The 13,367-nt window shown below is 45.6% G+C and overlaps 1 protein-coding gene and 1 long non-coding RNA gene across 9 annotated transcripts in view; one reads left to right on the top strand and one right to left on the bottom strand.

Annotated features, from left to right (window-relative positions):
• Positions 1-3,689, bottom strand: part of ALCAM (activated leukocyte cell adhesion molecule) — a 209,504-nt gene extending 205,815 nt beyond the window's left edge. For both annotated transcript variants that reach the window (XM_054246126.2, XM_054246127.2), the window contains exon 1: positions 2,948-3,689. In XM_054246126.2, coding sequence (XP_054102101.1) covers positions 2,948-3,020 — 73 coding nt within the window. In that variant the 5' untranslated portion in view covers positions 3,021-3,689. The remainder of the gene's footprint in view (positions 1-2,947) is intronic.
• LOC108588360 (uncharacterized) overlaps positions 805-13,367 on the top strand; it is a 300,827-nt gene continuing 288,264 nt past the window's right edge. For 6 of the 7 annotated variants that reach the window (XR_013527711.1, XR_013527708.1, XR_013527706.1 and 3 more), the window contains exon 1: positions 3,794-3,894. This is a non-coding gene — a long non-coding RNA (uncharacterized LOC108588360). Of the gene's footprint in view, positions 1,636-2,250; positions 3,895-13,367 lie in introns of those variants that run through there. The other variant, XR_013527707.1, reaches the window with a different exon arrangement.

Below are 13,367 nucleotides of genomic sequence, written 5' to 3'. Positions count from 1 at the left end.
AAGCCTAAACAGGTTAAATGACTTGCTCAAATGCCTGAAGGTAGATGTCCTGAAGCAAGCCTAGAAAAGCAATTTACTGCGAATAATACTCCATTAAATTGTAAATTGCTATTGGGTTAAATAAATCCTTAAGGAAAAAAATAATATACATTGGTTATTAAACAGTTTTCAGTTTTTAAATTAATCAATTTTAATAGTCCTATATCAATAGTCTTCGAAAGGATATTATATGAGTTGTTGCTTTTTCTAAGTCCTGTTGAGATCAATTGATATGTTTCAAACATAATATCCCACTGAAAAAAGCTGTACGTGTGCTCATGTCTTAGGATGAATCTTATATAAGTGAGTAGTTATGAAAAATCCCAGAGGGGTGCACACAGATGACCCAAGTGAAGCAAGAGTTAAGTGCAGCGCCCCACCTTCTTGTTGTAAATAATCCAGAAAAGCCTGTTTTTCTTTTCTTTTTTTTTTAAGCAATACAAAATGTCACCACAGGCTGACGCTCTTTCTACAAGAATAATGAGATTATTGCCACCTCGGATGCTGAACACACACTTCATTGCCTTTATCTCCGAACTCAGTTTTCGTGGTTCATATATTTTCCCCCTCCTTTTAAAACAGGTAATGTGGCAAGACTAAAACATATCAGTGACTGTGTAGCGACTACAGGTCAAAAGACTTAGGGAAGCAGTTTCACAAACTCGAGTTTTTGACCTCAACAACTGGACACACACTATTAAAACTGCTCCGGAAATGAAGGGTGGCAGGCAGGGAAGTCATTGAGCCCCTAGGATGAAGCCAGCCATTGGCTCCGCACCCCAACCTGGCTCTGCTATGCTGTGGGCTCCAAAGGAGGCGCACTCACTGTCCAGGACTTGTTTCTTCAGTGTATGTATACACGGCGCCTTTAGTGCTGTAATCCCTCCTTTAAAAACACACTGATATTGCACTGAGAATTTCGGCAATGCCAGCCCGGTAATTCACAGAAACCACGAATCTGAGGGTCCAGGGCATCGGATCCTCCGATCCACGGTGGTTGGTTGCGGTGAGCCGGCGATAGCCGCTCGCTGAAAGCACGCAGCTAGGTGCCCGCTGGACACATGAGTCTGTGGCGCCAAAAGATCCACCGCGAAGGAGGTCTGAAAGCGGAACGTTCCCCCTTTTAGCAGTTAAATGTGTCGAAAAACCTATCCTGCTACGTGGCCCGCCTGAAAATAACTTTCATCGTGACGGCACAGAAAAGGAAACTGGGTGTGTGCATGTGGTCAGCAGTGTGGACGTAGGTGAGATTACATTTTCCAAGTCTCGAGGGGGTTAATCGGAAAACTAACTGTGGGCGTGTGGACTTTTGCATCTTACAAACTGTCATCACCCTTGTCCTCCCTTCTGGACTCATCCCCTGGCTCCAAAGTGTCCTTTCCTTCATCGGACAGTGGAATTTCGAAAAAGTGAAATCCACATTGTGCCAGGCTCAAGGGGATCTCGCCTTTCCACCTACCTCCCCAGCGTTGTTTATTACACTAGGACACCTGCTTTAAATCCGGTTGAACTACGGTTTCACAGTCCACGCCCCAGAGCCCGAGATTTGTCAGAGAACGCAGAGGCCTTTTCTTCTGTCAGCCTCAGAAACATCAGGTGAGTTCATTACCTCACCCAGAAATGTAACTTTAATAAAGAGATCTGGAGAGGGCATTTCCCCCGCCCACACACACAGCGGTGGCAGCAGCAGCAGCAGCAGCTCACAAACACTTGCAATCTCTTCCTCAAGCTCTGGTCCTCACCGTCCCCTCCCCGCGAGTTCCTGGGAGAGACTCAGAGGCTTTGAAACCTGTTCTGTGACCTGAGCTTGCCGACAGCTGAAGGGATGTACGCGGATAAAGGGAAATGAGTGTTTTCTTTGATAAAAGCTAAAGAAAAAGCTTAGAACAAACAGGCCAAAATACCAGGAAGTGGGAGTTTAACCGTCAACTGTCTACGCAGGGATAGAAATAAAAACTTCAAAGAAAAAAGATCCCCCAAATTCTCAATGTAGGGGAGCAAAGAGACCTGCTGCTCCGTCAGGCCACTGTGAGTGCACAGAGTGCCCAGTTCGGAACAACTTGTGTCAGCTCCCGGGCGGGCCTGAGGACAGCAGGGCCAACGGACGTCCCCGGGGATGTGGAAAGGGATTTCCCGCGAGATATTTTAGTGACTGGGAATTTTGCCTTTTCTCTCTCTCTCTCTTGCTCTCTCTCCTACGGCTCAATACAGAGTTGAGAACTGAGGCTCTGCGCACGTCCTGGAAATTCACAAGCCTGTCACTGAGGTCTCCCAAAGCTGGCTACGCATTCCTGTTCAGGCTGTGTCGTCCGCCTGCTGTCACCCTTACACTCACCGCCCGCCCCTACGATGCACGGGGACGAAAGCGGGGAGCGCTGAGAGCACGACTTTAAGCCTCGGCAGGTGTCTCCCGGGGGAGTGATTAGAGTCCTCCCCTTCTCTACCCCTCCCGTCCCTTCCTCGGCTCACTAAGGGGAAGTTACTAGGGGGATTTATCACGAAAAAGTGCCGGCAGTTATTTCACCCAAGGGCTGAGCGAAAGAAAAACTGCCTGGGGCGCGGTGACGTGAACTTGGATACCCGGAGGCGGGGAGGAACTGTCGGAGGGCGAGAGTCCGCCCGGCTGGGAGCCGCAGGGCCGAGCGGAGGGCGTCGGGCGAAGCCTGCCCAAGGGCCCCTGCAGCGCCAACCCCGGAGCGCCGGGTTCCCCAGCTCGCCGCTCAAACTTGAGCCAAGCAGCAGAGCCAAAGGCGCAGCACAGGTGACCGAGCCCGGGGCCAGCTCGGAGCCGGGACGGCGGGTCCCCTCACCTCCCCCACGCGCCTGGGCGCACTGCCACCGGGGACCTGGCGGACCCAGGAAACTGCTCCAGGCCCACGTCTGCGCCGCTCCCAGGCCCCTTGCTCACCTGGCCTGAGGACGGCGGCGGAGATCAGGAGGCCGAAGAGCAGACGGCACGAGCTGGCCCTCTTGGATTCCATATTCCTCCTCCTCCTCCTCCCCGGTGGGCCACAGACGGAGTCCGCGCTGCAGGACGGGGCGTCGTCCCGGGCCCCGCGGTGCCCGCGCGCTGGCGGGTCCCGACGCAGGGGCAGCGTCTTCTCCCAGACACACGGTCCCCCGGGCTGCGGCGTGGCACCTTCGGGTCTCTGCCGCAAACGCAACTTTCCCGCACGCAATGCCCCCAACTCCTCCTCCCTCCCGCTCAACAGCAGCCCGCGGGCCCTTCGGCTGCTGCTCCGGGGACGGCGACCCCGTCGTTCCAGGAGACGCTTGAGTTATTCGGAAAGGTGTAAGCGGTTCTTTCGGCCGGTATCTGCTCTGATGTTCCTCGTCTTGGAATGATAATAATAATGGCAGTGGCGGTGTCCGTGAAACGCCAGGTGCCAGGAAGGACTCGCCTGAGACGGCGCCCGGGGAGCGGCGGGTCTCCTCAGGTGGCAGCGGCGGCAGCGGTCTCCGGGCTGCTCTGAGTGGAGGGACTGGAAGGCGTGTGTAAGCTGCCTCTTTCCTCCTCCCCCCCGCCTCCTCCCTCCCTCCGGTCTCCTCCCCGCTTCCCCGGACGCGGCGCGGAGCAGGTGGTTGAAGCGCGGATCCGCAGCCTAGAGGCGCTGCAGGACCGAGTCCGAGCGTGAGCCCAGCTCCGGGATGGGGGAGAACCGCGAGTCCGGGTCTCAGCGCCCGGCTGGGCGGAGCTTCACCGTGGCCCCGCCCCCACGGCAAGGTCCGCCAATAAGGAGCAGGCACAGGAGCCGCGCGCGCCCGGGAGGGCCCTGGGACTAACATTTTACGTGATGTTGCCGCGCCCGAGTGATGAGGCCTCTGGCTTCCAACTGCCCACCCAGCGTCGCTGAGGTAAAAAATCCAGACGGCCCTCTTCCTCCACCCGTACGCCCATCCTACTGTCTCGTCCCTCAGGGACTTTTCTCCGTCGTGCTGCTGCAGCTTTCTGTCCTGTAAAGAGAAGAGTGAGGCTGGGCGGAGGCGGCGGAGAGCGCACCTTGTGTCCAAGAGCGGGAGTGAAGGGAAAGGGAAAGGGCGGGAGGAAGTGGCGAAGGTGGAAGCTTGCCTCTTGGGGGTTAACAGGAACAGCTACTGGTTGGCAAGCACAACCCACGTACTGGACTGATTCCTCCAGTACTTTTCGAATCTCTCCCCTCCCCCTGCCCACCCCCACCACTGCCCTCACCCCACCACTCCCCCCACCTCACCACTTCCCTCACCCCACAACTCCCCCCACCTCACCACTCCCCTCACCTCACAACTCCCCTCACCCCACAACTCCCCCCACCTCACCACTCCCCTCACCCCACAACTCCCCCCACCTCACCACTCCCCTCACCTCACCACCTCCCTCACCCCACAACTCCCCCCACCTCACCACTCCCCTCACCTCACAACTCCCCTCACCCCACAACTCCCCCCACCTCACCACTCCCCTCACCCCACAACTCCCCCCACCTCACCACTCCCCTCACCTCACCACTCCCCTCACCCCACAACTCCCCCACCTCACCACTCCCCTCACCCCACAACTCCCCCCACCTCACCACTCCCCTCACCCCACAACTCCCCCCACCTCACCACTCCCCTCACCCCACAACTCCCCCCACCTCACCACTCCCCTCACCCCACAACTCCCCCCACCTCACCACTCCCCTCACCTCACCACCTCCCTCACCCCACAACTCCCCCCACCTCACCACTCCCCTCACCCCACCACCTCCCTCACCCCACCACTCCCCCCACCTCACCACTCCCCTCACCACTCCCCTCACCCCACAACTCCCCCCACCTCACCACTCCCCTCACCCCACCACCTCCCTCACCCCACAACTCCCCCCACCTCACCACTCCCCTCACTCCACCACTTCCCTCACCCCACAACTCCCCCCACCTCACCACTTCCCTCACCCCACCACTTCCCCCACCCCACAACTCCCCTCACCTCACCACCTCTCTCACACCACAACTCCCCCCGTCACAACTCCCCTCACCTCACCACTCCCCTCACCCCACAACTCCCCTCACCTCACTGCTCCCCTCACCTCACTGCTCCCCGCACCCCAGCGCTCCCCTCACCCCACAACTCCCCTCACCTCACCACTCCCCTCACCCCACCACTTCCCCCACCCCACAACTCCCCTCACCTCACCACCTCCCTCACACCACAACTCCCCCCACGTCACCACTCCCCTCACCCCACAACTCCCCTCACCTCACTGCTCCCCGCACCCCAGCGCTCCCCTCACCCCACAACTCCCCTCACCTCACCACTCCTCTCACCCCACCGCTCCCCTCCCCTCACCACTCCCCTCACCCCACCGCTCCCCTCACCCCACCGCTCCCCTCCCCTCACCACTCCCTTCACCCCACCGCTCCCCTCACCCCTGGCTGGGGTAGACTTTGTTTTGAAGGAAGACCGCGTGAGTCCTGAGTCGACTACCCGGTACCAAACAGAAGGTATTTGCTTTTCCCGGGGGAAATTAAACCCGGAGTTTCTAAACCCCGTACTTCGTCATAGGGATTTTCCCAATGTCTACAAAAGCCAGAGCGCGTGTCACTTTTTTTTATTTTGAGTTAAGCGGTGATTTTAAGTTACAGACAGAAAAATCCTCAAATATTCACATTAAAAGCCAAGTCCGCCCTGGTCCGCTTTCGAAAGCCAGGCACTCCAGGAGACGGACAGGCTTCTCAGGCAGTTTCTAAAGATTGAACCACCTCCCAGGCGGAACGTCGGGAAGCTGGGTCGCTTTCAAATCAGGCAGAGAGCATGAAGGAGTATTTTCCTCTAGAACACCGGGGTGGAGCTGTCGGAGCTCTAAGTGGCTCTAAATCAGGGATGCAGGATCACAACTCTCATCCCCGAAGCATAATAAAAACCTTGGTCCCTGAAGCACTTCGGTGGGGCATTAAATAGCCTTTCGTGCATCACGGGGTCACCCTTGTGTGAGACTGGTCTCCAGCAGAGGATGCCAACTCATAATCGTTACAACTATACTTTTATCACTAGCGAGATTGGAGATTCGCAACACACACACACACACACACACACACACACTGGTTTTTTGAATTATTTGTCTTTTCATGCTCTAAACTATTAAGATCCATCTTCAGCTGTGATTTTTCTCAATGCTTGCTTTTCCTGTTCTTCCAGTTCTCCTTATATTAATAGTATTCTAGAGTAGAGCTCTTTTACTATATTTTTTTCCTCTCAAAATAAGTAGTTTCTCCCACTTGGTTTCAATATTAACGTTTCATTTGCATCTTATGGATCAACAGGAAGGCTATTGCTAAGAGGTAAATGCCTTTTAACTTTATTCCATCAGCTAAGTTGGGCTGAAATGCTAGCATTTCCATGGACTCCTGTAGTATTCTTTTAGGAAATTGTTATTTTTTCACTGTGGCTGTAAGTGGTGTGTATTGGAATAAATCATCCTAACAATATATTTAACCTAGATCTGCGGACCCTATCTGATCTCCTCTATTTTGCGGTGGGAGTTAATACAGCATAATTGTTTAAAAGTAGATCTGCAAAAGGAAGACCGATTTGGGCTCTGGCACTAACTGTATGACCTTGATCAACTCACTTAACCTCTCTAAGCTTCAGTCTCCTTGCTTGTCAAAAGTGACAATAGTGCTAGCCTCATGGGATTGCTGTGAGGATCAAATGAAATCACAGAGATAACTGACCAGAAATAGTAGGAGTGTGAACTTTGAGGAGTAGACAGAGCCTTATTAGAACCCTGTTCTGTACTTGCTGCACTCAGCAGGTGACCTTGAGCAAAAGTCAGTCTTTCATAATCAAAGTATGATGATACGTCCAAGTACCATCCTCAAGTAACATGCACAAAGATGTGCAGCTAAATTGGATCAAACTGCATTATATAAATTAAGGATATTAAATATGCACAAACACATATGTAATTCTGGGAGCAACTGACCATGTAAGTATGTACATATTATACCCATGCACATATGCATACATATATATGTACATATGTATAATATATATTTAAATATGCAGTCCATTGCTTCCAGAATTGTTTTTAAAGAGGAATGTGTCCTAGTTTAGGAAAATGCCTTGGTAAGCCACTTGGAATAGTAACTCCAAAGGCTATTGGTCATAAAAAAATCATGGTGAAACTGCCCTTTATTAAACAAAGTAATAATCATGAAAATAGAAATTTGACATGGGAGTGGGGACAAAGGCAACCATGCAAAGCATGAGTTTAGAAATGGTCAAAGGTCTTTAGACCTATTAAATAGTAACACTTACAAGTTAGAATATTCTATGCAATGTATATGACTTAATAGATGTAATCCCCTCATAAAAGTTCTTGAAGGAGGTGCTATTTTCATCTTCATTTTACTCATGAAGAAACTGAAACACAGAGACTTGAAGTAACTTTTCCAAGGTCACAAAATCATTCATAGCAATGGTAAAGCTAGGGTTCTATCCCAGGCACTCTGATTCCTGAACTGAATTCCTATCTGGGTTGCTCATCACTAACCACTTTGCTCATCAGGAATGCATAACAATAAATGTATGGCTTTTTTGGTGGGGAGACTGATTTAAACATAAATTCCTCATCCTTTCAAAACTTCAATAATGTCTGCTACCATCACACATTTTCATTAAGGAAATTTATTGATAAACCAGCACATCCTATCTGCATAGGTCAGGTACAGTGCATATGAGATGATAAGACTATTGCTAAACTGAAATGATGTAGCATAAGCAAGAGCTCAGACCTAGAAATAAACATGAGAATGTAAACTCTACAGAGTAATGTAATAGAATTTATCTTTCAAAATCTAGTGAATATGGGATTGGCTCCATCTTACTTAATTCTTGAGAAGAAGAGCATTTCCAGCTAATGTAGATCACAGTTGCTTTTATTACAAATGAGAATACATACTATTCCAATAATATTTATTGTATAGTTTAGTCATGCATCAGAGCATCATACGGGTATATCTTGCTGAAAGGGAAAAATGAATAACATTTACCCCAGGGGTATTACAATTGAGAATACATACTATTCCAATAATATTTATTGTACAGTTTAGTCATGCATCAGAGCATCATACGGGTACATCTTGCTGAAAGGGAAAAATGAATAACATTTACCCCAGAGGAAAAATATTTCATGTTACTTGGGGCATGAGAAGACCTTTGTATTTTAAGTATAAAGGAATTCATCATTAATCAGGACAATATGTTCAAAGCAGTGACATGGTACCCAAGGCAAGTTTCTTACTCAGGGTCTGTTGAGATCAGAACTCAGGATTCCCAAGGCTCAGGCTAGGAACCTTTCCCTGTACTAAAATATTAATCCCATAAGTATGTGACAAGATAGCCAAGTCAATTGTGTGTGCATTTGAAGAATGCAAGTAGTTTTTCTCCCCTGATTAGCCCCCCAAAATTTCCACTGGAGATGAAATTTCAACAGAGTGTTGGAAGCCGCAAACATTTGTTTTTACTGTTATATGTCACAGTATTTTGTTTGCCTTCCTACTTTTTCAACAAAGTTGTATGCGATTCAAGAGCATACAACAAATCTGATTCACTCTTCTCTCCTTCAGCCCTCACCTATGGTGAGTACATGTTTAGCCATACTTTAAAAATAGATTGGGCACTTGATAAATTTTTGTGAATGAAGGATAAATGGGGAGAAAAAAATACCTAATAGAATGTAAACCTTCAAACAGACTTACAAAGGGTTCATGATATGAGAAGATGAAAGGGGTTTCCATTGGGTCTTCAATGATTGGTTTAGGCAGACTAGTTTAGGAAAGACAAAAGGAATGAGTTAAGTCCTAGTCAACAAGGTGGTAACTTTGAAGTATAAAGTGAGGAAACAATCTACAGGAGACAGGCTGTACTAAAATTATATGCCATCAATTAGAATAAAACAAACAGGCCTATGCTGAGCATGGAAACCTGATTAGTAAAGGTTCTAAGTGACCAGGCAAAGGCTTAGGGCTAATGTACTGATAACAAAGATTGAAATAAAGGCGTAAGTGGGATTTATATTAAGTCTAGGAAGATACATGATTTTAAAGAGGTACAGAGATTACATCTGTTTAATATAAAATTCTGTTTCATTTCTAGACTCCAGGTTTTTTTTAAATAAATGATTTATAAAGTTATTGTATTAAATACACATGGAGGACCTCTGGGTATCTCTCTTCCTAAGTCCATTGAATTTTATTGTTTAATTTCAGTTGTTAACAGTGTCATCTGTCAATGAATTAATACAATTCTGTGACTCACCTTCTCAATAATGCTAGCTAATAAAGATGTATCACTGAAGCTCAGAAGGGTAAAAACTTTCAAAGTCTATGATAAACATTATGTTCTTACTTCACAGAATGTTCAATCTGGGCACAAAAAGAAATGCATAGCTGTTTCAGTCGAACTAGAAATCCATTTAGTCATTTTCCTTCCTGTCTCAGACATGAGGAATGAAGAAAGAATTTAGCTACGCTATTTGACTATGAAACTTACACTATATAAAATGAATGTCAAACACTCTCAGTGTATTAAAAACTCATAATTTATGGCTGATTTTAGTAAGTGCATAAATTTATATACAAAAAGTGTAACAGTCTGGGTTTACCCCATAATTGAGGGTTTCTCTTCAGAATTTTCACTTTCAACTGAAATAAGCAGGTCTTTTAGTTTTGAGTCATTAGAAAATGACTCAAAGGATGGTTATTTCAATGTATGATGGCTTAAAAGAAATTCCAACTTGAATATGTATTTTCAAGAAATTTCCCAGAGTTATCTCTAATTTATTTGATATATATTTGTAACCCATGATCTGTAATAGTTCTATTCAGGAATATGAGGTGAATATATAATGGCTGTAAAAAATATGCAAATAATATATATTTGATTTTCCAAAACAAAAAAGTCACCTTGGATCTAATTAATTTCTAGAAAATCAAATTAACTAATTAACTACTAAGCCCCAGTTATCCATACTATATTCTCCTTAAGTAAAGTAGTTAACAGGAAAGTATTAACAAACAATTGTTGGGCAAATGTATGTTTTTGCTCTGTAAAGAGCAAAAACTTTTTATTATCAATTAACAAAAAGAAAAAGTAGAAGTATTAATAACAGGGAATCAAGGATCATTGATCATTTATTATAAGCAAGAACTTTAGAATTTTAATGCTTTCCAGGGACTTACAAGTAACTTAAATGAACTGTTTACAATCTTTAAAAGCAATTCTTTTCTTCTAATATATGCATACTCCGAAGTCCAGTTTTATATTTGCCCCTTGTTCTATTTATTCAAATCATAGTAGTCTCCTCACTGTTCCTGAATATACTTTGTATCCTCCACCTCAGGGCCTTTGCACTTGCTGTTTCTACTCCTTGGAACTCTTTTCCCCAAGTTATTACTGTAGCCTCCTCTATCATCATCTCTTTTAAGGTGTTTGGTCAAATGTTTTCTCCTCTTTGAAGCCTTCCATAAACAAGTATTTAAACTGTTAGGTCCCTCCCCCAGATTCCTTTTCCTACTTCATTTTTCACCATAGAGTTTACCATCATATAGCATAATATCCATTTACCTCGTGTATATTGATTATTGTCTGTCTGTCTACTAGAATGAAATGTCAATGAGGGCAGAAGTTTGTGTCGGTTTTACATTCTTCTATATGTTTGAAATAATCACATAGTAGGCATATGAGACTATTTGATTCAAAAAGCCAAGTTCATGAATACATGAATTATTGTGCCAGGTAATTAATAAACTGACAGAGGTGGTGGGGCAGTTTGGGCTGAATCTTGATAAGCAGCCTGAGGCTTCACCTCCTCCTGTAGACATTCTAAGGCTTTCCAGAACAGCTAGAAAAACCACTGGAATAATCTAACTACTTCATATAATATATGAGGTAGGTAGCTGAGGTCCCAGGATGCAGAACACTTAACCAAAATTAACACAGCTTTGGGTATCATTCTTGTTTAAATGCAAACTACCTCTTTCAAGTAGGGCAAATATACAAGACACCCTGTAACTTTTAAGTCACGTTCTTGGGATAATAAAAAGTCTGGATGCATATCAGACACCATTAATCAATTTCAAATATGGCACATTTATCCAAACTCTTCAAAGCAAACATTCTGAATGATGTTCTGTATAACATTTCACTAAGGCATGATTATGGATGCAGTACCAATATTGCAAAGTCTACAGACTTAGTTAAGTATTAAAGAATTTAAGCCTCAGTGTTCTTTATACTTTGTTCTTTACAGGGTGAATTTGGCAAAATTATAATTCTAAGCAATGTATTCTGCAAACATAGATGATTCATAACCTGTTCAGCTAACAGTGCTATAGGACAAATATTTAATTTAATTTAATGTCCAGCATTTTAACATTACGTGGAGGTGTTTAATGTATTTACTTTTCTTTGTAAGGGAAAGAAATTCACTTAATAATTGTACCTCAAGGTGAAAAGCTTGTGAGAAAATGCAATACATATTAAGACAGCTATATAAGCCAATGCATGAAAAGATTTATAAACATGTATATGCTTCCATTGAAATCACCAGAATCCTGCGATGTGTTCTAGACGGCAAGGAGGTAGATGAAATGATTTCAGACCTTGGCTTCTGGTTTTAAAATGCTGTTAAAATTAGTTAACTGATATACCTCATAAGGAAAATTGTTTTATTGTGGAGAATGGCATCCAAGTTATAATGAAACATCCTGTCCAAGAGTGGTTAATGTATCCAATTAGAAAAGAATCTCCAGCTGGTTGCAGTGGCTCACACCTACAAAACCAACACTTTAGGAGGCTCTCTTGAGTCCAGGAGTTTGAGACCAGCCTGGGCAACATAAGGAAACCCCGTTCCCCGCTCCTCCCCACACACAAAATAATTAGCAGGATGTGGTGGTGTGCACCTGTAGTCCCAGCTACGTGGGAGGCTGAGGTGACACGATCAATTGAGCCCAGGAGGTGGAGGCTGCAGTGAGCCATGAGCTGTGATAGTGCCTAGGCAACAGAGCCAGTACCTGTCTCTCTCTATCTCTCTCTCTCTCTCTCTCTCACACACACACACCACACACACACACACAGAATCTGCAAATGGTATACTTCTCAACCGATTTTTCTAGAATCAAAGACATTTCAAAAAGTGCAGAGTCCAAGTTTATTCCTTGAATTTTTCAGAACTGAGCCAAACATTGAGGTCAGGTTTAAATAAACACCAGATGCAACCTCTGAAGCTAAAGGAACACCAAGGAGAAGCTTGAGATGCACACACACAGTGGGAATCACATCATTTAGCCTGACTGAGAAGGTGAGCCTTAGTTACTCACACCAGTAGCTTTGTCCCACACCAGAAACTGAATCATCTTCTATTCTCAAGTCTTCCCTCCTACTGCCTCCAGCTCCTGAGATCTTCCCAGAAAGACTAAGAAAAACTCCCAAATTACTTGATCCTGAGGTATCTCTACCCCATCTGCATAAGTTCCCACTGTTAAATTTAGGTTGAAATGACTTTTCCTAGGGGTGATTTGTCCTTCCAGTTTGAAAATGATTGACATTGCTTCTCTCCTTTCTTTTCTTCCCAACTTAATGCCTTATCTTTGGTCTGTTTTGTTAAGACTTACCATGTTGAGTTAAATAATAAAGCCATGTTATGTATGAATGAAAGAATGAGCAATGAGTATATTGTGGTTTGTGTGCCAGTGAGAGAAAGATGTCCAAAGAGAGATGAGTCATAGATAAGAGAAACAAAAATAGAATAAATTAGTGTATCTTAGAATATAGACCAAGAGAAATTTAGCTCTTAGTGGTTTCCCATTACCTTCTCCTCCCCCCTTTTCTTAAAAGTTAAGGAGACATTATGTATATATTCCCAACCAGCCAGCCAGCAGGAATCTGTCATCAGGTAAGAACTTTTTTTTTTAACTTGGGTTTTATAATGAAAGTAACAACACCCAACTCCATATAGCCAAAGCAAAAGAAACAAAGAAGATGGGGGCTGGGCACCATGGCTCTCACCTATAATCCCAGCATTATGGGAGGCCGAGGTGGGCAGATCACCTGTATTTATGAGTTCAAGGCCAGCATGGCCAACATGGTGAAGTCAAGTCTCTACTAAAAATACAGATTTAGCTGGGTGGGTTGGTACATGCCTGTAATTGCGGCTACACAGGAGGCTGAGGCAGGAGAATCACTTGAACCTGGGAGGTAGAGGTTGCAATGAGGCGAGATCATACCATTGCACTCTAGCCTAAGCAAAAAGAACAAAACTCCCTCTAACAAAACAAAAAAGAAGATAGGGAGGGGACTTACTGGC

This window comes from Callithrix jacchus, chromosome 15 (genome assembly GCF_049354715.1).
Source record: "Callithrix jacchus isolate 240 chromosome 15, calJac240_pri, whole genome shotgun sequence".
NCBI lineage: Eukaryota > Metazoa > Chordata > Mammalia > Primates > Cebidae > Callithrix > Callithrix jacchus.
The sequence above is the reverse complement of the archived record's forward strand: the minus strand, read 5'-3'. Positions and strand labels throughout refer to the sequence as shown.